The sequence below is a fragment of the Oncorhynchus keta genome, chromosome 9 (genome assembly GCF_023373465.1).
Source record: "Oncorhynchus keta strain PuntledgeMale-10-30-2019 chromosome 9, Oket_V2, whole genome shotgun sequence".
Taxonomy (NCBI): domain Eukaryota; kingdom Metazoa; phylum Chordata; class Actinopteri; order Salmoniformes; family Salmonidae; genus Oncorhynchus; species Oncorhynchus keta.
In genome coordinates, this window is record NC_068429.1 from 40,495,883 (window position 1) to 40,515,130 (window position 19,248).

Consider the following 19,248-nt stretch of genomic DNA (forward strand, 5'->3'; position numbering starts at 1 on the left):
GAGGGGGGAGAGTTGGAGAGAGGGAGGGGGAGAGTTAGAGGGAGGAGAGTTAGAGAGGAGAGGGAGGGGGAGAGTTGGAGAGTTGGAGAGAGGGAGGGGGGAGAGTTGGAGAGGGAGGTGGAGAGTTGGAGAGAGGGAGGGGGGAGAGTTAGAGGGAGGAGAGTTAGAGAGGAGAGGGATGGGGGAGAGTTGGAGAGAGGGAGGGGAGAGTTGGAGAGAGGGAGGGGGAGAGTTGGAGAGTGGGAGGGCGGAGAGTTGGAGAGAGGGAGGGGGGAGAGTTAGAGAGAGGAAGGGGGAGAGTTAGAGAGAGGGAGGAGAGTTAGAGAGGAGAGGGAGGGGAGAGTTAGAGAGAGGGAGAGAGTTAGAGAGAGGGGGATAGAGAGAGAGGGAGGGGGAGAGTTAGAGAGAGGGAGGGGGAGAGTTAGAGAGGAGAGGGGGGGTTAGAGGGAGGAGAGCGAGGAAAGGAGAGTTGGTGAGGGAGGAGGGAGAGTTGGTGAGGAAGGAGAGTTAGAGAGGAGACTGAGGAAAGGAGAGTTGGTGAGGGAGGAGAGTTAGAGAGGAGAGGAGAGGAGAGTTGGTGAGGAAGGAGAGTTAGAGGAGAGCGAGGAAAGGAGAGTTGGTGAGGGAGGAGAGTTAGAGAGGAGAGTTGGTGAGGGAGGAGAGTTAGAGAGGAGAGCGAGGAAAGGAGAGTTGGTGAGGGAGGAGAGTTAGAGAAGAGAGGAGAGTTGGTGAGGAAGGAGAGTTAGAGAGGAGAGCGAGGAAAGGTGAGTTGAGGAGAGAGAGGGGGGAGAGTTAGAGAGTGGGAGGGGGGAGAGTTAGAGAGAGGGAGGGGGAGAGTTAGAGAGAGGGAGGGGGGAGAGTTGGAGAGAGGGAGTTGGAGAGTTAGAGAGGAGAGAGAGGGGGAGAGTTAGAGAGAGGGAGGGGGAGAGTTAGAGAGAGGGAGGGGGGAGAGGTAGAGAGAGGGAGGGGGGAGAGTTGGAGAGAGGGAGGGGGAGAGTTAGAGGGAGGAGAGTTAGAGAGGAGAGGGAGGGGGAGAGTTGGAGAGTTGGAGAGTTGGAGAGAGGGAGGGGGGAGAGTTGGAGAGGGAGGTGGAGAGGGGGAGAGAGGGAGGGGGAGAGTTAGAGGGAGGAGAGTTAGAGAGGAGAGGGAGGGGGAGAGTGGGAGAGAGGGAGGGGGAGAGGTGGGGAGAGGGAGGGGGAGAGTTGGAGAGTGGGAGGGCGGAGAGTTGGAGAGAGGGAGGGGGAGAGTTAGAGAGAGGAAGGGGGCGAGTTAGAGAGAGGGAGGAGAGTTAGAGAGGAGAGGGAGGGGGAGAGTTAGAGAGAGGGAGAGAGTTAGAGAGAGGGGGAGAGAGAGAGGGGGATAGAGAGAGAGGGAGGGGGAGAGTTAGAGAGAGGGAGGGGGGAGAGTTAGAGAGGAGAGGGGGGGTTAGAGGGAGGAGAGCGAGGAAAGGAGAGTTGGTGAGGGAGGAGGGAGAGTTGGTGAGGAAGGAGAGTTAGAGAGGAGACTGAGGAAAGGAGAGTTGGTGAGGGAGGAGAGTTAGAGAGGAGAGGAGAGTTGGTGAGGAAGGAGAGTTAGAGGAGAGCGAGGAAAGGAGAGTTGGTGAGGGAGGAGAGTTAGAGAGGAGAGCGAGGAAAGGTGAGTTGGTGAGGGAGGAGAGTTAGAGAGGAGAGAAGAGTTGGTGAGGGAGGAGAGAAACATTTGTGAGAGGAAGTAGTATAAGTCATAGGAGAGTCTTAGGTAGCGGGGGATTTTGAGTTACCTAAGGGGACTATGACAGTGAGTGACATACATAAATACGATATAAAAACCCAGAGGGAGTCTGGTCGGTGTTTGGCAGTCTGTGCAGGGCAGGGGTGGGATACTATGGATGAGAGTCTAGAAGGTCTGATCATCTTGGCAGGACTCTGTGGAATGACCAAAGGCCTCACAGATGTCGCAGTACGGCCGCTGGTCGGCTGGCTTGCCCTTGAAGGAAGAGTGGGGCACTGAGTCAGGGCTCTGGGCCTGGGTCGGACAGTCTTCGGTGTCATGGAGGTCGAAACAGTCACAGATATCACAGAACAGACGAGGAGGAGCCTTCTTGTCCTTCTTAGATCCACACTCTTCCAAACTAGAGAGGGAGAGACCGAGAGAGAGGAAGAGAGAGAGTGATTAGGGAAATGCAAAATATTGCATGTTGACGGGTCTGTCAACAACTGTAAGTGAGGGCTAAGTTTGGGGTTTGGGTTCAGAGGTTATATGTTATAAGACTGACCCGTCAGTGCCGTCATTGCCGTTGAACTCAGCCAGAACCATCTTCTTCAACTTCACCTTCAACTCCTCGTTCTTCCTCTGCAGGTCCACAATCACACTGTTCAGGAAGTTAATCTGAAGGAGGAAAATATATGGAGGGAGAGAAGCGAGACCACAGTCAAGTTTATATGAGAAAGAGTGAGGTGGACTGTGAGACAATGGTGGAAGTGCAGATATCTATCTATGCAAATTATATACTGTATAAGTGACAAGCAAATGATGCAATTGGAATACTAATAGCGAATCATACCTGTCCCTCTGCAAACTCCTTCTCTTCTCTCAGCTGGTCCAGAACTGCATCACCTGAGGAAGGCATTCCACTGTCCCCTCCCTTGGAGGCCTGCTGTCCCATGAGCCTCTGCTCCAGGCTGGTGACACATCCCTGTAGTTGGGCCTTGTCTCTCTCCAGCGCCTCAACGGCAGACTGCAGCGTCTTGGCCATGACGTTCTCACCTCGCAGCACCACAATCTAGGGGGAGACAGAGAGACAGGTTTCAACGAATATAGAGATACAGCCATTGTATGGCAGCCCAGAGAAAAAGCATAGGACCCAATGCAAGTTTTCTTGAATTTTTCATCAAAAGGCCCACAGTCTGCTAGAGTTGTGTGTGAATGTTTACCTCATTCCTCAGAGTCTCCAGCTCCTTGTCCTTATCTGTCTTCTGGAAGTTTCTCTCCTCCCCTGTCTCCTGGTTGGATAGAGTTTCCCTGGGGGGGAACAGAGGAAGATAACTTCTAAATACAGAACTCACAGACCCACACTGGGACTGGCAGGAGCAGTGCAATACTGTGTGTGCACGCATACATTTCTCTTTGGGTAAAGTGAGAAACTTCTGCCTGATGAAGGTCTCTGACTGCAATTTTTTAAACTTTTGATTTTACAATAAATAATCAAATACTTCACACAATAGTTGTGATACTCAAGGCGTTGGAACAAGGATCACGAAAGACTAGTGAATCTAGCTCTTTCTCAATAACAACATTGGGAAGTTTTAGGGCCAAAGTTTGAAAGAACATCACAAATCCAGATGTTGAAATCCAACCTGACATGAAAAGGCATTAGCAGGATTCAGAACACAGTGAATAACCTGTCTGTGGAACCCCAAGGTTGATGGCATTACCCTGCCTGGGTCTCATGATCCAATACATCCACATGGAACAACAACCTTAACCACATGCTGACCACACAGCTCGCGTCGGATGCGTTGCAAAATAAATGTATAAATACATGTTATTCAATCATCAACGAGCATCTGCGAAACCAGGCGCTAAAATAGAACTTGGTTATATTTGTGAAGCTTCACTCGCTGCAAGTCCTGCCTCTCCCATCTCCTCATTGGTTTTTAGGAGCATATACCCACTTGGGAGATTGAACGATGAATTGAGGTGCACACTCCAGTCCAGTTGGTGGTGGTGATGCACCTTAAAGTTGGTTGCCAACCACCGTATAAAGTCAGAAGAAGAAGACCACTGAAGGTGGAGAGATTACTGGAAACTAACTTTGACCCTTTTATCTGTGGATTAATTAACGGAGTAGAGGACCTTGTGCATTTCAGGTAAAATACCATCCCAATGTTTATATCCCAGGACAAATTAGCTAGCAACAGCATGCTAGCTAGCTAAATTGACATAAATGTTAAATGCTTTTCGACCTGTCCCCAAATTAATACATTTGGTTCAGAGTTCGTTTTGATACTTCAACCTGCGTGTCCTGATGGCGTCTGGTGTGGTTGGACAAAATCAACATGCGCGCGAGCTCTCTGGTCAGCATGTTAATCACAAAAGATGTAGCTTGGATGTTTTCCCCTAAACAAAGTCTTTTACTACAGATGCTAGTCTAGATATATAGCCTACTTTTCTAGGGATTAGTGCTGCTGAATAACATCTCTTTTCTGACTGTCTGACTGCGAAACATTCACCTGAAAAGGTAGTTATCCCCTGATCTCTCCTGACTGATTAGTCCTGCTCTACATAACCCTTCCTCAGGCTTTCATCATCTCTCTCTTGGTTTAAATAACCTTTCTGATGCCAAACTCCCACCTCTTCTGCTCCTCTCGTCTCCTCCCATTTCCTCTCCTCTCTTCTCCACCCCCAACTTCTTCTCCTCTACCTCCTCTCCCCTTCAACATTCCTTTCCTTCCTTCCCTCCATCTCTCCTCTCATTACTAGTGTTAGTAAAGGGATGTACAGTGCCGTGAAAAAGTATTTGCCCCCTTTCTGATTTTCCCTATTTTTCTGCATATTTTTGATACTGAATGTTAGCAGATCTTCAACCAAAACCTAATATTAGATACAGGGAACTTGAGTTGACAAATAACAAAACAAATGGACACTTATTTTAGTTATTTAATTAAGAAAGTTATGCAACACACAATTCCCCTGTGTGAAAAAGTAATTGCCCACTTACACTCTATAACTGGATGTGCCACCTTTAGCTGCAATGACTGCAACCAAACACTTCCTGTAGTTGATGCTCAGTCTCTCACATCGCTGTGGAGGAATGTCTGCTTTAACTCCAAGCATGATTGGCTCGTTTCAAGTTATGCCACAAGATCTCAATTGGGATTAGGTGTGGATTTTGACTAGGCCTGTCACGCCTGAGCTCGAGGGCGCCGGGCTCCCCAGCATTGCGCACTCCTGCCACCATCATTACATCATTACCTGCCCCGTCACACACATCAGCGATTATTGGACTCAATCACCTGTTTATTACCGATAATATTATTATATTTGTCAGTTCCCCAGCTCTGTTCCCTGCTGCTGTGATCGTCGTTTGTCATTGTGTATCCGTGTGCTGACGCTGTTTCTGACTTGCTCTCCCTGTACCTGCTTCTCGTCTCCGGTGTCGGTCCTTACAAGGCCATTACAAAACTTCTAATTTGTTGCTTTTTAGCCATTTTCATGTAGACTTGATTGTGTGTTTTGGATCATTGTCTTCCTGCATGACCCAGCTGCGCTTCAGCTTCAGCAGGACAATGGTTCTGTTCTAAAATAGATTAAATCGTTTTTTTCTTAATCAATCTACATACAATACCCCATAATGACAAAGCAAAAACAGATTTAAAAAAAATGTTTTGAAATAACAGAAATACCTTATTTACATAAGTGTTCAGACCCTTTTCTATGAGACTCGAAATTGAGCTCAGGTGCATCCTGTTTCCATTGATCATCCTTGAGATGTTTCTACAACTTGATTGGAGTCTACCTGTGGTAAATTCAATTGATTGGACATGATTTGGAAAGGCACACACTGGTCTATATAAGGTCCCATAGTTGACGGTGCATATCAGAGCAAAAACCAACCCATGAGGTCGAACAAATTGTTAGTAGAGCTCGAAGACAGGATTGTGTCGAGGCACAGATCTGGGGAAAGGTACCAGAAACTGTCTGCAGCATTGAAGGTCCCCAAGAACACAGTGGCCGCCATCATTCTTAACTGGAAGAAGTTTGGAAACACCAATACTCTTCCTAGAAGTGTCCGCCAGGCCAAACTGAGCAATCAGGGGAGAAGGGCCTTAATCGGGGAGGTGACCAAGAACCCAATGGTCACTCTGACAGAGCTCAAGAGTTCCTCTGTGGAGATGGGAGAACCTTCCAGAAGGACAACCATCTCTGCAGCACTCCACCAATCAGGCCTTTATGGTAGAGTGGTCAGACGGAAGACAATCCTCAGTAAAAGGCACATGATAGCCCACTTGGAGTTTGCCAAAAGATACCTAAAGGACTCTTAGACCATGAGAAACAATATTATCTGGTCTGATGAAACCACGATTGAACTCTTTGGCCTGAATGTCAAGCATCACGTCTGGAGGAAACCTTGCACCATCCCTACAGCGAAGCATGGTGGAGGCAGCATCATGTTGTGGTGACCAGTCAGGATTGAGGGAAAGATGAACGGAGCAAAGTACACAGAGATCCTTGAGGAAAACCTGCTCCAAAGCTCTTAGGACCTCAGACTGAGGCGAAGGGTCACCTACCAACAGGACAACGACCCTAAGCACACAGCCAAGACAACACAGGAGTGGCTTCGGGACAAGTCTCTGAATGTTCTTGAGTGGCCCAGCCATAGCCCGGACTTGAACCCAATCGAACATCTCTGGAGAGAGCTGAAAATAGCTGTGCAGCGACACTCCCCATCCAACCTGACAGAGCTTAAGAGGATCTGCAGAGAAGAATGGGAGAAACTCCCTAAATACAGATGTGCCAAGTTTATAGAGTCATACCCAAGAAGAGTCAAGGCTGTAATCACAGACAAAGGTGCTTTAACAAAGTACTGAGTAAAGGGTCTGAATACTTATGTAAATGTGATATTTCAGTTTTACATTTTTTTATATAGATTTGCAAACATTTCTAAAAACCTGTTTTTGCTTTATCATTTTGGGGTATTTTTTAATAAGGCTGTTTATTTATTTTATTTTTATTTCTCCTTTATTTAACCAGGTAGGCAAGTTGAGAACAAGTTCTCATTTCCAATTGCGACCTGGCCAAGATAAAGCAAAGCAGTTCGACACATACAACGACACAGAGTTACACATGGAGTAAAACAAACATACAGTCAATAATACAGTATAGACAAGTCTATATACGATGTGAGCAAATGAGGTGAGAAGGGAGGTAAAGGTCAAAAAAAGACCATGGTGGCAAAGTAAATACAATATAGCAAGTAAAACACTGGAATGGTAGTTTTGCAATGGAAGAATGTGCAAAGTAGAAATAAAAATAATGGGGTGCAAAGGAGCAAAATAAATTAATAAATTAAATACAGTTGGGAAAGAGGTAGTTGTTTGGGCTAAATTATAGGTGGGCTATGTACAGGTGCAGTAATCTGTGAGCTGCTCTGACAGTTGGTGCTTAAAGCGAGTGAGGAGGTAAGTGTTTCCAGTTTCAGAGATTTTTGTAGTTCGTTCCAGTCATTGGGAGCAGAGAAGTGGAAGGAGAGGCGGCCAAAGAAAGAATTGGTTTTGGGGGTGACTGTAACTTAACAAAACGTGGAAAAAGTCAAGGGGTCTGATTACTTTCCGAATGCACTGTATACACTATCCATACACTTCTACAGATGCACAATCGAGAGCATCCTGGCGGGCTGTATCACCGCCTGGTACGGCAACTGCTCCGCCCACAACCGTAAGGCTCTCCAGAGGGTAGTGAGGTCTGCACAACGCATCACCGGGGGCAAACTACCTGCCCTCCAGGACACCTACACCACCCGATGTTACAGGAAGGCCATAAAGATCATCAAGGACAACAACCACCCGAGCCACTGCCTGTTCACCCCGCTATCATCCAGAAGGAGAGGTCAGTACAGGTGCATCAAAGCTGGGACCGGGAGACTGAAAAACAGCTTCTATCTCAAGGCCATCAGACTGTTAAACAGCCACCACTAACATTGAGTGGCTGCTGCCAACACACTGACTCAACTCCAGCCACTTTAATAATGGGAATTGATGGGAAATTATGTAAAATATATCACTAGCCACTTTAAACAATGCTACGTAATATAATGTTTACATACCCTACATTATTCATCTCATATGTATACGGATATACTGTACTCTATATCATCTACTGCATCTTTATGTAATACATGTATCACTAGCCACTTTAACTATGCCACTTTGTTTACATACTCATCTCATATGTATATACTGTACTCGATACCATCTACTGTATCTTGCCTATGCCGCTCTGTACCATCACTCATTCATATATCTTTATGTACCATCACTCATTCATATATCTTTATGTACTTTATCCCCTTACACTTGTGTGTATAAGACAGTAGTTTTGGAATTGTTAGTTAGATTACTTGTTGGTTATTACTGCATTGTCGGAACTAGAAGCACAAGCATTTCGCTACACTCGCATTAACATCTGCTAACCATGTGTATGTGACAAATACATGTATTTTTTCTTCCACTATCAGACACACTGAAGTCAATCATTAATGGATATAGAAAAGAAACTGTACCAAGGCAGCAGATGCATGGTGCAGTATGTTTACACTCAGTTATCTTCCCAAGGCAGCAGATGCATGGTGCAGTATGTTTACACTCAGTTATCTTCCCAAGGCAGCAGATGCATGGTGCAATATGTTTACACTCAGTTATCTTCCCAAGGCAGCAGATGCATGGTGCAGTATGTTTACACTCAGTTATCTTCCCAAGGCAGCAGATGCATGGTGCAATATGTTTACACTCAGTTATCTTCCCAAGGCAGCAGATGCATGGTGCAATATGTTTACACTCAGTTATCTTCCCAAGGCAGCAGATGCATGGTGCAATATGTTTACACTCAGTTATCTTCCCAAGGCAGCAGATGCATGGTGCAATATGTTTACACTCAGTTATCTTCCCAAGGCAGCAGATGCATGGTGCAATATGTTTACACTCAGTTATCTTCCCAAGGCAGCAGATGCATGGTGCAATATGTTTACACTCAGTTATCTTCCCAAGGCAGCAGATGCATGGTGCAATATGTTTACACTCAGTTATCTTCCCAAGGCAGCAGATGTATGGTGCAGTATGTTTACACTCAGTTATCTTCCCAAGGCAGCAGATGTATGGTGCAGTATGTTTACACTCAGTTATCTTCCCAAGGCAGCAGATGTATGGTGCAATATGTTTACACTCAGTTATCTTCCCAAGGCAGCAGATGTATGGTGCAGTATGTTTACACTCAGTTATCTTCCCAAGGCAGCAGATGTATGGTGCAATATGTTTACACTCAGTTATCTTCCCAAGGCAGCAGATGTATGGTGCAGTATGTTTACACTCAGTTATCTTCCCAAGGCAGCAGATGTATGGTGCAATATGTTTACACTCAGTTATCTTCTCAAGGCAGCAGATGTATGGTGCAGTATGTTTACACTCAGTTATCTTCCCAAGGCAGCAGATGTATGGTGCAATATGTTTACACTCAGTTATCTTCCCAAGGTAGCAGATGCATGGTGCAATATGTTTACACTCAGTTATCTTCCCAAGGCAGCAGCAAATAAATTGTGTTATAAATACTATAATGAATGTGTAATAAATTGTGTTATAAATACTATAATGAATGTGTAATAAATTGTGTTATAAATACTATAATGAATGTGTAATAAATTGTGTTATAAATACTATAATGAATGTGTAATAAATTGTGTTATAAATACTATAATGAATGTGTAATAAATGTTTTACCTGTCTTTCATGTCTTGCTGGTACTGAGACTTATGACTGTTCAGCTTCAGTTCCTCACTGAGAGAGATGGAAGGAGAGCAAGAGAGAGAGGGGAGAGAGAGAGAGAGAGAGAAAGAGAAGGGAGCGAGAGAAATGGAGGGAGAGCGAGAGAAGAAGAAGGGCGAGAGAGAGAGAGAGAGAGAGAGAGAGAGAGAGGGAGAAAGAGAGAAGGGCGAGGGTGAGTTGCTTTTCAGTGTCAGTCAACATTTGTGAGACTCAATAACAATCAACATGATTAATGTCTAGAGGCACTTTCTAATAAAGGACCATCAGAATGTGTTCAACATCAATGATAACAAATGTATACATAAATAAAAAATACATTTATAGCACAGAGTATCTCTGCTTGGCTGTGATGTTGGTATGGGTATAAAGTAAAGGTTGTCATGGCTAAGTAGTGATGAGTGTAAAGGTCATGTCCAACTCTCAGTATGTGTGGCAAATGGGCCAGTCTAAATCACCTTCTGTGTGTCCAACTGAGGCATAATCACATTGACCACACTATAAAGCATCAGTCACAGACACACACACACACATTTAAGAATACTTGATTTGAATCCACAAATAACATCACATTATAAAGGATTCAAATATTTCAAAGGTTGTTGATGCAAGGACAGTTAAGGAAACTAAAAGCACCTTCTCCTCCACACAGCTAGGCTGCCCATATCAGCTGAAACAGAGCAGTACCTTCTCCTCCACACAGCTAGGCTGCCCATATCAGCTGAAACAGAGCAGTACCTTCTCCTCCACACAGCTAGGCTGCCCATATCAGCTGAAACAGAGCAGTACCTTCTCCTCCACACAGCTAGGCTGCCCATATCAGCTGAAACAGAGCAGTACCTTCTCCTCCACACAGCTAGGCTGCCCATATCAGCTGAAACAGAGCAGTACCTTCTCCTCCACACAGCTAGGCTGCCCATATCAGCTGAAACAGAGCAGTACCTTCTCCTCCACACAGCTAGGCTGCCCTTAATGGCTGAAACAGAGCAGTACCTTCTCCTCCACACAGCTAGGCTGCCCTTAATGGCTGAAACAGAGCAGTACCTTCTCCTCCACACAGCTAGGCTGCCCATATCAGCTGAAACAGATCAGTACCTTCTCCTCCACACAGCTAGGCTGCCCATATCGGCTGAAACAGAGCAGTACCTTCTCCTCCACACAGCTAGGCTGCCCATATCAGCTGAAACAGAGCAGTACCTTCTCCTCCACACAGCTAGGCTGCCCATATCAGCTGAAACAGAGCAGTACCTTCTCCTCCACACAGCTAGGCTGCCCATAACGGCTGAAACAGAGCAGTACCTTCTCCTCCACACAGCTAGGCTGCCCATGTCGGCTGAAACAGAGCAGTACCTTCTCCTCCACACAGCTAGGCTGCCCATATCAGCTGAAACAGAGCAGTACCTTCTCCTCCACACAGCTAGGCTGCCCATATCAGCTGAAACAGAGCAGTACCTTCTCTTCCACACAGCTAGGCTGCCCTTAATGGCTGAAACAGAGCAGTACATTCTCCTCCACACAGCTAGGCTGCCCATATCAGCTGAAACAGAGCAGTACCAGTTGTTTTGCTATACCCTTGCAGGCCTGCAATCTGAAGGCCACGTACCGTAAGCCTATGTACGTGGCCCAGACTGCCAAATATCAAGCGTGATATGAGAGGCTGATATTTAACACGCGCACACACACACTCCCAAAGGCTGTAACCTGGGAGAAGTGAAAAGGCACTCTACTCCTTAGAGAGTATACAATAAAATAACCATAGACCATATAATACAGACCAATCTAGCCAAAACACACACAAAGAGATCAGAGAACTGACTGGGTCGGATGCAGCTGTTCTCCCAGACGAGATGTCTCCGGCAGCACAAAGCTGCTCCCACACACACACACACACACACACACACACAAACACGCCAGCATACTCGCTCTTGCAGACACGCGCGAATGCACACGTCATGGAGGTTATGAGACCCATGGAGTGGCCATGTTGGAGGCAAGCGGTTCGAGGAGAAGAGGCTGTGATTATGTAACACTCCCTAGTCTCTGATGGACGGAAGGAAAGAGGAACGCTTGTGTCTAAAAGGATGGAGGAAGATGAGTGAAGAAGAGGAGAGAATAGTGAAATCAGGACAAAGTGAATAATAAAGTAGTTGCTGTCATTCAGCCTGTCACGTCAATCCGACGTCAGAGACTGATGCTTTGATGACTCACACGGGGAGGGGGGTCACAACGCACACAAGTTAAACATGAAGGCATGCACACGCACATGTACACACACACATCCACTCATGCACACACACACACAGACCTATAAATAGAACCCTAGGTCATGCATGACGCTCACCATAACAAAGAGAGGAGCCCAGTCTTTCTCCCGACATACTGCAGCTGTACTTAGCATACTGCTGTCTAATAAGAGGGACGTATTTCATCATCACTGGCTACTGGCTTTTAGGGATACATCAACAACCATTCTAATACCAGAAGACTACACTTCGCACATCATGATCCCACACAGGTGTCACAAACTGGCTTTAAGAGTGAACTGTACCCCTCTCTCTCCCTCTCTCTCTCTCTCTCTCTGACTAAGCGGCATGAGCGAGTTAAATATATAAGTCTATGTCTTATTTGAGTAAGACATTTACATTACATTACATTTAAGTCATTTAGCAGACGCTCTTATCCAGAGCGACTTGAGCCTCTCTCACGTCTCCCTGCACAGGCTTCTGATGTGCTGGTCTTTACACGCACGCTGAAACACCACAGAGCCACAGAGCCACAGAGCCACAGAGCCACAGAGCATACACTCCTCCTGTGTCCTCTGGATCCAAAGAAGCTGACATGTTGGTCGACTGTCTATTTCGAGGGCCAGCTTGTAGTCAATGCATAATTTGAACGCTGAATACCACGGTATCAGCTGAGGAACCAACCATCAGCCATACTCACGTCCATGCGTGGAATTCCCCTTTTCCCTTGAACATTCCCTTGAACATTCCCTTGAACATTCCCTTTGAACATTCCCTTTGAACATTCCCTTGAACATTCCCTTGAACATTCCCTTGAACATTCCCTTGAACATTCCCTTGAACATTCCCTTGAACATTCCCTTGAACATTCCAATATGCTGGTTTCAGCCATTCACACACAGATTAGATCACCCCCGAAGAGCAAGCACAATAACCTTCGGTCGCACTCACATTTCCTTGCACAGATTTCCGATGCGCTGGTTTTGCGTGCTGCTCCGCTCCTGCGAGAGACTGAGTTCTTCCTGGAATTTGGAATTCTGCTGTTTCAGCGCCTCGAGCTGGGAAATGTTACACGGGTGGAAGAGAAGGATGAAAGGAGGGAGAGAGAGAGAGAAAAGAGAGAGACTTAGACACACAGTAAACAGTAAACAGATAAAGCCGTCTCTTCTTCACGCCTCTCTAACAGTCTTAGTCGCGAACATTAACAGAAAGACACACTGCCGTGTTACACTGAAACAGCCGCTTCCTCGGTGCACAAAGACCAACACCATTACTCATCGTATAAACTGTCTGCCAAACCTACGCACAGAGACATAAGTGTGTGAGGGATTAAATCACTTCGCCTGGGCGGCAGGTAGCCTAGAAGTTAAGAGGGTTGGGTCAGTAACCGAATGGTCACTGGTTTGAATCCCCAAGCTGGAAGAATTGTCCGTTCTGCCCTTGAGCAAGGCAGTTAACCCGCAAAAACAACTGCTCCCAGATGTTGATTTATTTTGTACCTCTCTGATTCAGAGGAGTTGGGTTAAATGTGGAAGACACATTTCGGTTGAATGCATGCAGCTAACTAGATATCTCCGTTTCCCTACTTCTAGCGCCAATGTCCATGACTAAGTATTATTTAGTTTCTTTATTCCCAGCTCATCAGAAAAAAAATCATGTGTAGATAAACTGTATGTGAGACTTGGCATCGCCACTTAAATCACCATTTGGGAGGAGATGGATCCTCTGAGGCATTAGAGACCATGCAGAGATGATGATAATGACTGAAAAGATAATGTTCATTTCTAAAGGGACAGCAGCAGGGGGGGGGATCAAACGATGAGCGTCCAAATCACGAGTCAAACTTTAAATCCTTTTAAGCATTCTGTTTGTTCTTACTCCCACTTCTATTTCTAAACAATATGGCATAAAAATAGCTAGTGGGATGCGAAATCTTTGTTTCTAGGATTTGTATTCAAATGAACTCTTGTACTTGTCAAAGACAACATATCACAGAAAAACATCTGGGCATCGTGACATCCGAAGGGGATGTTAGGTAAACAAGTGGAAACTTCCACCAGAGAAGGGAGGACATGTTGACTAGCAATGAACAACCCCTCTTCTGTTGCTATGCTTCCCCTGGACTAGAGTCTCATTGTGGCAGTGTACAGTATGTGTGTGCGTGTGACCATGTCAATAATTCATTTACTGGACAGAAACACGGCTTCGGAATCAATGTTTTTCTTTGCTAAAATACTGCTGCCGGAACGGAATAAAAAAAGTCCCCTGATGGATTGCCATGGTAACTCATGTGCTCACGTGCTGTCTGTTCGGTTGCGTTCTAACATAAAGTAGATATATTTCCAGTGTATTTTTTGTTTTTAAATCTCCAATCATCTGGCTTTACATGTGAGTAACCGATCCATGGCAGATGCAGCGCAATCCTGAATGCAATCTCTTACTGTAAGTCATGTGCTGTGTGTCGTGTTGCATGTTAACATTTTGCCAAAGTTATTATCATCTCTACAGTATCTGTATCTGGTTGACATGTGAGTAACTGATCCAGGATGCTTTAAGAGTACAGATCTTCTCGGGTCCAAAAAGTTGACCCGGACCCGAACGGACGCGACGACAACCAGACCTAGACCCAACCCCCAAAAAATCATGTTTATCAGCCAAGTTGCTCTTCTGGTTAAGAAATCGTTTTTTTATATGTTGACTAGGCCTTCTGTAAGTCAATAAATTCACATTATTAGCATCAAATAAATATGCTAAAGTCTACGCAGAGCCGTGGTCGGGAGCTGTACTCCATGTCAATCAAACAGGACCCGACCCGGACCGGAGAGAGAAAAGCTATTTGGACATGTGAAGACCTCTACCTTAAAGTGAGTCGGTTTACATGACAGAACCCTGAACTAGTCCACGGAGGTGTCACATACTAACAAACGCACACAACACGCAGAGAAGTCGACCTCCGTACTCTTGTAGCCTGATTTGAAGCAGTCAGATTGAGGATGCTGCTCTGACACTGGGACATTTCACAGTTTGTTTGTGTTTGTGACAGATGTTCGACTAGTATCCTCAGAGGATACCAGTCGAACAAGAACACAGCAATGTTAGACCGGATAATCTAATAACATCCGTCTGGAGACAGACTCCATATCCATAGCATACATGCACACACACACACACAGCCGACAGCATACATGCACACACACACACACACAGCCGACAGCATACAAACAACCAGACAGCAAACTTAAGGGCGCATCCTCAGTCCCAAAGGCCGCAAACGACTATCTCTCTTCCTGAAAATACAACCATCTAAATCAGTAACCTCCTGCACTTTCAGATTCAAATCGTCCTCACTCATCCTCCCTCAATTACCACTCAAGAACAAATCCTCCCCGAACAGCTGGAACACAGCTTGAAATACAGGCTCAAAAAGAAAATCAGCTAATACATCCCCAGTCCATTTGAAAGATGACACAAACATGTAAGAAACCTGCTGTGCGAGGAACAGAACAGCTGTGTTTACCTGGTAGTGAGAGTAGATTGTGCCTGGATAGCCCCGGTGCAGAGCAGCCACATCCACTGCTCTACCCTACAGCATGGTCCCTCTGTCAGAGTTCTCGCTCTCTCCCAGTACTGGTCTCTAGCCTGTCTGTCCCAGTGGCAGAGCAGTCCCTATCTCTCCTAGTGTCAATACTGTACCCTATCTTTCCCCAATGGTCTCTCCCAGTAGCACACACACTAACGCAGACTCCCCATCAATAAACCATCAGCTCCCACCCCCTACAGTGCACGCCAGAGAGAGAGAGAGAGGGGGAGAGGGAGAAGAGAGCGATGGTATGTGTGTGTGTTGCCTGGGCACACGCTCACTAGCTAGCTCACACACACGTGGTCGCGTGTACTAAAGCGAGGAGCAGCGCCTTCATTATGTAAATCCCAACTGGTTCCTACTCCCTCACCCACCCTCTGCTGCTCTCTCGCTCTCTCTCTCTGACACACACACAGACACACACACACACTAGGGTTGGGAGGTATCCAGATTTTCATACCGTCATACTGTTTCTGTAACATACCGGGGTATACGGTATTACCGGAAGTGCACAACAGGGCAATATTTATTTAAACTATACAGTACCAGTTTGGACACACCTATTCATTCCAGGGCTTTTCATCATTTTTGACTATTTTCTATAATTGTAGAATAATAATGAAGACAACTATGAAATAACACATATGGAATCATGTAGTAACCAAAATAGTGATCAACAAAACCAAATATATTTCAGATTTCAGATTCTTCAAAGTAGCCACCCTTTGCCTTGATGACAGCTTTGCACACTCTTGGCATTCTCTCAACCAGCTTCATGAGGTAGTCACCTGGAATGCATTTCAATCAACAGGTGTGCCTTGTTAAAAGTTAATTTGTGGAACTTCTTTCCTTCTTAATGCGTTTGAGCCAATAAGTTGTGTTGTGACAAGGTATGGTTGGTATACAGAAGATAGCCCTATTTGGTAAAAGACCAAGTCCATAATATGGCAAGAACAGCTAAAATAAGCAAAGAGAAATGACAGTCCATCATTACTTTAAGACGTGAAGGTCAGTCAATCCGGAACATTTCAAAAACCTTGAAGGTTTCTTCAAGTGAAGTTGCAAAAACCATCAAGCGCTATGATGAAACTGGCTCTCATGAGGACCACCACAGGAAAGGAAGACCCAAAGTTACCTCTGCTGCAGAGGATAAGTTCATTAGAGTTACCAGCCTCAGAAATTGCAGCCCAAAAAATGCGTCACAGAGTTCAAGTAACAGACACATTTCAACATCAACTGTTCAGAGGAGACTGTGTGAATCAGGCCTTCATGGTTGAATTATTTCAAAGAAACCACTTCTAAAGGACAACAATAAGAAAAGGAGACTTGCTTGGGCCAAGAAACATGAGCAATGGACATTAGACCAGGGGAAATATGTCTTTTGGTATGTGTGACGGAGAAGTCCGTCACTGGCCGTGGGCAGCGTTTGGTACACTAACACACACACACTCATCGCGCCTCCCTGCTCCATTATCAGCTATGTTAACTTGTGTGTCGACCCACATTGTTAACGTAGCTGATAACGGAGCAGGGAGGCACATTACCTTCCTCCTCTCCTGAAGCAACCAGGTTCGGGATAGGTAGTCCGCCGCAAAATGTTATTTTCCTGCCTCGTGACGGAAACAGAACCTGAAGGGCTGGAGCTCAAGATACAACCTGGTCATGCGAGAATTCCGGTCCTTCATGGTCTGGATCCATGTCAGGGCTCTGTGGTCCGTGTGCAGGTTAAATTCCCTCCCAAGAGAAGTTTAATTAATTAGTGCTTGGTATGTTCTGATGGGAGGAGTTAACCCACTGTTCCCCGGGAGCCAAAGAAGTGGATGTCGATTAAGGCAGCCCCCCGCACCTCTCTGATTCAGAGGGGTTGGGTTAAATGCGGAAGACACATTTCAATTGAAGGCATTCGGTGTTGCAACTGACTAGGTGTCCCCCTTCAATAAAGTTTCCCTCTCAGATATCAGCCAATCACAAAGGTTTCTTTTCAAAGCGATAAAATAGCCATCACTTGGTCTGTATGTTCAGACCAATACTGTTGTTTCATATAACTGACAAGCACATGCAGTATCCTACTAGGGCTGAGACAGTAATTGAATAACCGTGTAACTGACAGTTATGGTTGAAGCCCATCATGAAAATAAAATAACCATCAAAACCGTTTAAATAAGCCTACATTCATTTTAGGATTAAAAAAAAAGTGTTTTATTTTCTTTATTTTAATGTAGATAAACTTGACTAATGTTTATAGGCAATTGTTTTGCTAACTTAGTCTGTGTATTAAATGTTATACATCTCCTCTTCTTTCCTACTGTCCTTTAATGCTACATGTGGGGGGGTTTGATGAGATCGATGTTCTTCTTTGTTTTTTGTTTCATTATCTCGCTGTCATACTGTGTTCAACCATGTACGATCTTTACCTAGCCACCTTGTTTCAAGAGGACCACAATGGAAACAAGACCCAGACTTTATGTTATCCTCTATGATTTGACCAATTTACACATATGGTTTTTTGACGTTGTATGTGCGCTTGTGGTCGAATTTATAAACTAAATATTTCCAGGCCTTTAATTAGCTAATGTTGTGTAAAATGGCCGCCAATCCTCTTCAACCTGGCATGGTATAATTTGATAAGGAATCTTTTCTCAATTTATAGACTAATAAACCCTAATCAGGCCCTGCTGTAGCCGAAATGCCGCCATAAGCAAGACCCCCAAAATGGCCTGCTCCTATCCCTGCAAAGTAGAACAGTAGCCTAGGCTATACAGTTTCAGCCCCCAATGCACTTTTGTGAATGCCCATGTGGTAGCCTACCATTTGAAAAACAGGCAATTTACAGTGTATCTCTGTCATTTGGTCACATGAATCTGTTGAGGCATGTATTAATTACAGTAATTTACCGTTCTCATTCTCAGAGTGGAAATGTTGTCTGCTGAGTTCACAACCTGCTACACTTGTGAGAAACACCTTCTGGTTTATTTCATACCATCATTTACGTGGTAACCTGGTTTCTCTGTCCTTGTTGTTGACGTAGCGCGCGCGCAAGCGTTGAAGTACCTGGCCTGCTTCTCGCAAATGTCAAATGTAGGAAAGTACCCAGCTGTGCTTTTCAGGCTTTTCAGGCAGTAAATCAGAGAAGTTTTTTTCTTCTTTATCCATTCAAATTATAATAGTTCCTCACAGTATTTAAAAAAACATCTTTCCAACACTCTCCCCTTAGATAAATCAGTGTCGCTGATAACTAGGTTATGGACATGATGCGTGTATTATTTTCTATTTGAATGATTGTACATTTCATCTTCATACTATAACATAGCTGTCTGTCCCTGTCATACTTTCCTTGTCAATGCATTATATTATAGCCTACTTTCAGTAATACCTAAAGTAGGTCTAGTTTTTTAATACGTTTTAAGGAAATTTTAATATTTGCTAATGTCTGACATACGCTGGTGGCTTTGATTGACGAGTGCTTTTACGTGAGTTTCCAGAAAGTTTCCTAAAGTAGCATGTCTGGACTCCATCTCTTTAGTAAGTATCAAATGCTGTCATGATTTAATATTGTAAAAGGCCTGTCTTCAGTAGGCTACATTATTTCTCTCATTGCGGCGTCCTCTCTTTGAAGAATATATTCCAACGCTATCGAATGACCGCAGCAGCAGGGTTTGTGACGTTTTAGCAAAAATGTCGGGTAAAGTGGTATGAAACCCATAGGACTTCGTTTGAATGGTTTTGTGCATCGAAATAGGATCTGTATTAACTGTTTTTATATGCAGAAAATCCAACAGACAAGAACAAGGCCGGCTTATACTTTATTTGGACTCCTTTCATGTGTCAATACGAAAATGTGACACATCCTCTCCAACCTGGCATTTCTTAATTGAATGATTAATATTTACCTTGAATAATTATACTGTAATAC

At 44.9% G+C, this 19,248-nt stretch overlaps 1 protein-coding gene across 1 annotated transcript; it reads right to left on the minus strand.

Annotated features, from left to right (window-relative positions):
* Positions 1-1,199: 1,199 nt before the first annotated feature.
* Positions 1,200-15,615, minus strand: LOC127931854 (CAP-Gly domain-containing linker protein 1). The gene is made up of 7 exons (XM_052525861.1): positions 15,273-15,615; positions 12,707-12,813; positions 9,471-9,527; positions 2,913-3,000; positions 2,543-2,761; positions 2,255-2,367; positions 1,200-2,110 (listed from the first exon to the last, which is right to left on the minus strand). Exons 3-7 carry the CDS (start codon positions 9,479-9,481, stop codon positions 1,876-1,878), a joined length of 666 nt encoding a protein of 221 aa, XP_052381821.1. The 5' UTR covers positions 9,482-9,527; positions 12,707-12,813; positions 15,273-15,615; the 3' UTR covers positions 1,200-1,875.
* Between the last annotated feature and the right edge of the window lie 3,633 nt (positions 15,616-19,248).

Coding starts and splice junctions, on each gene's coding strand:
- LOC127931854 (XM_052525861.1), bottom strand. Junction 2,368..2,542: donor AGGAGTTTGCAGAGGGACAG/GTATGATTCGCT, acceptor TTCCTCCTTCAG/ATTAACTTCCTGAACAGTGT. Junction 2,111..2,254: donor GGCAATGACGGCACTGACGG/GTCAGTCTTATA, acceptor CTCCCTCTCTAG/TTTGGAAGAGTGTGGATCTA.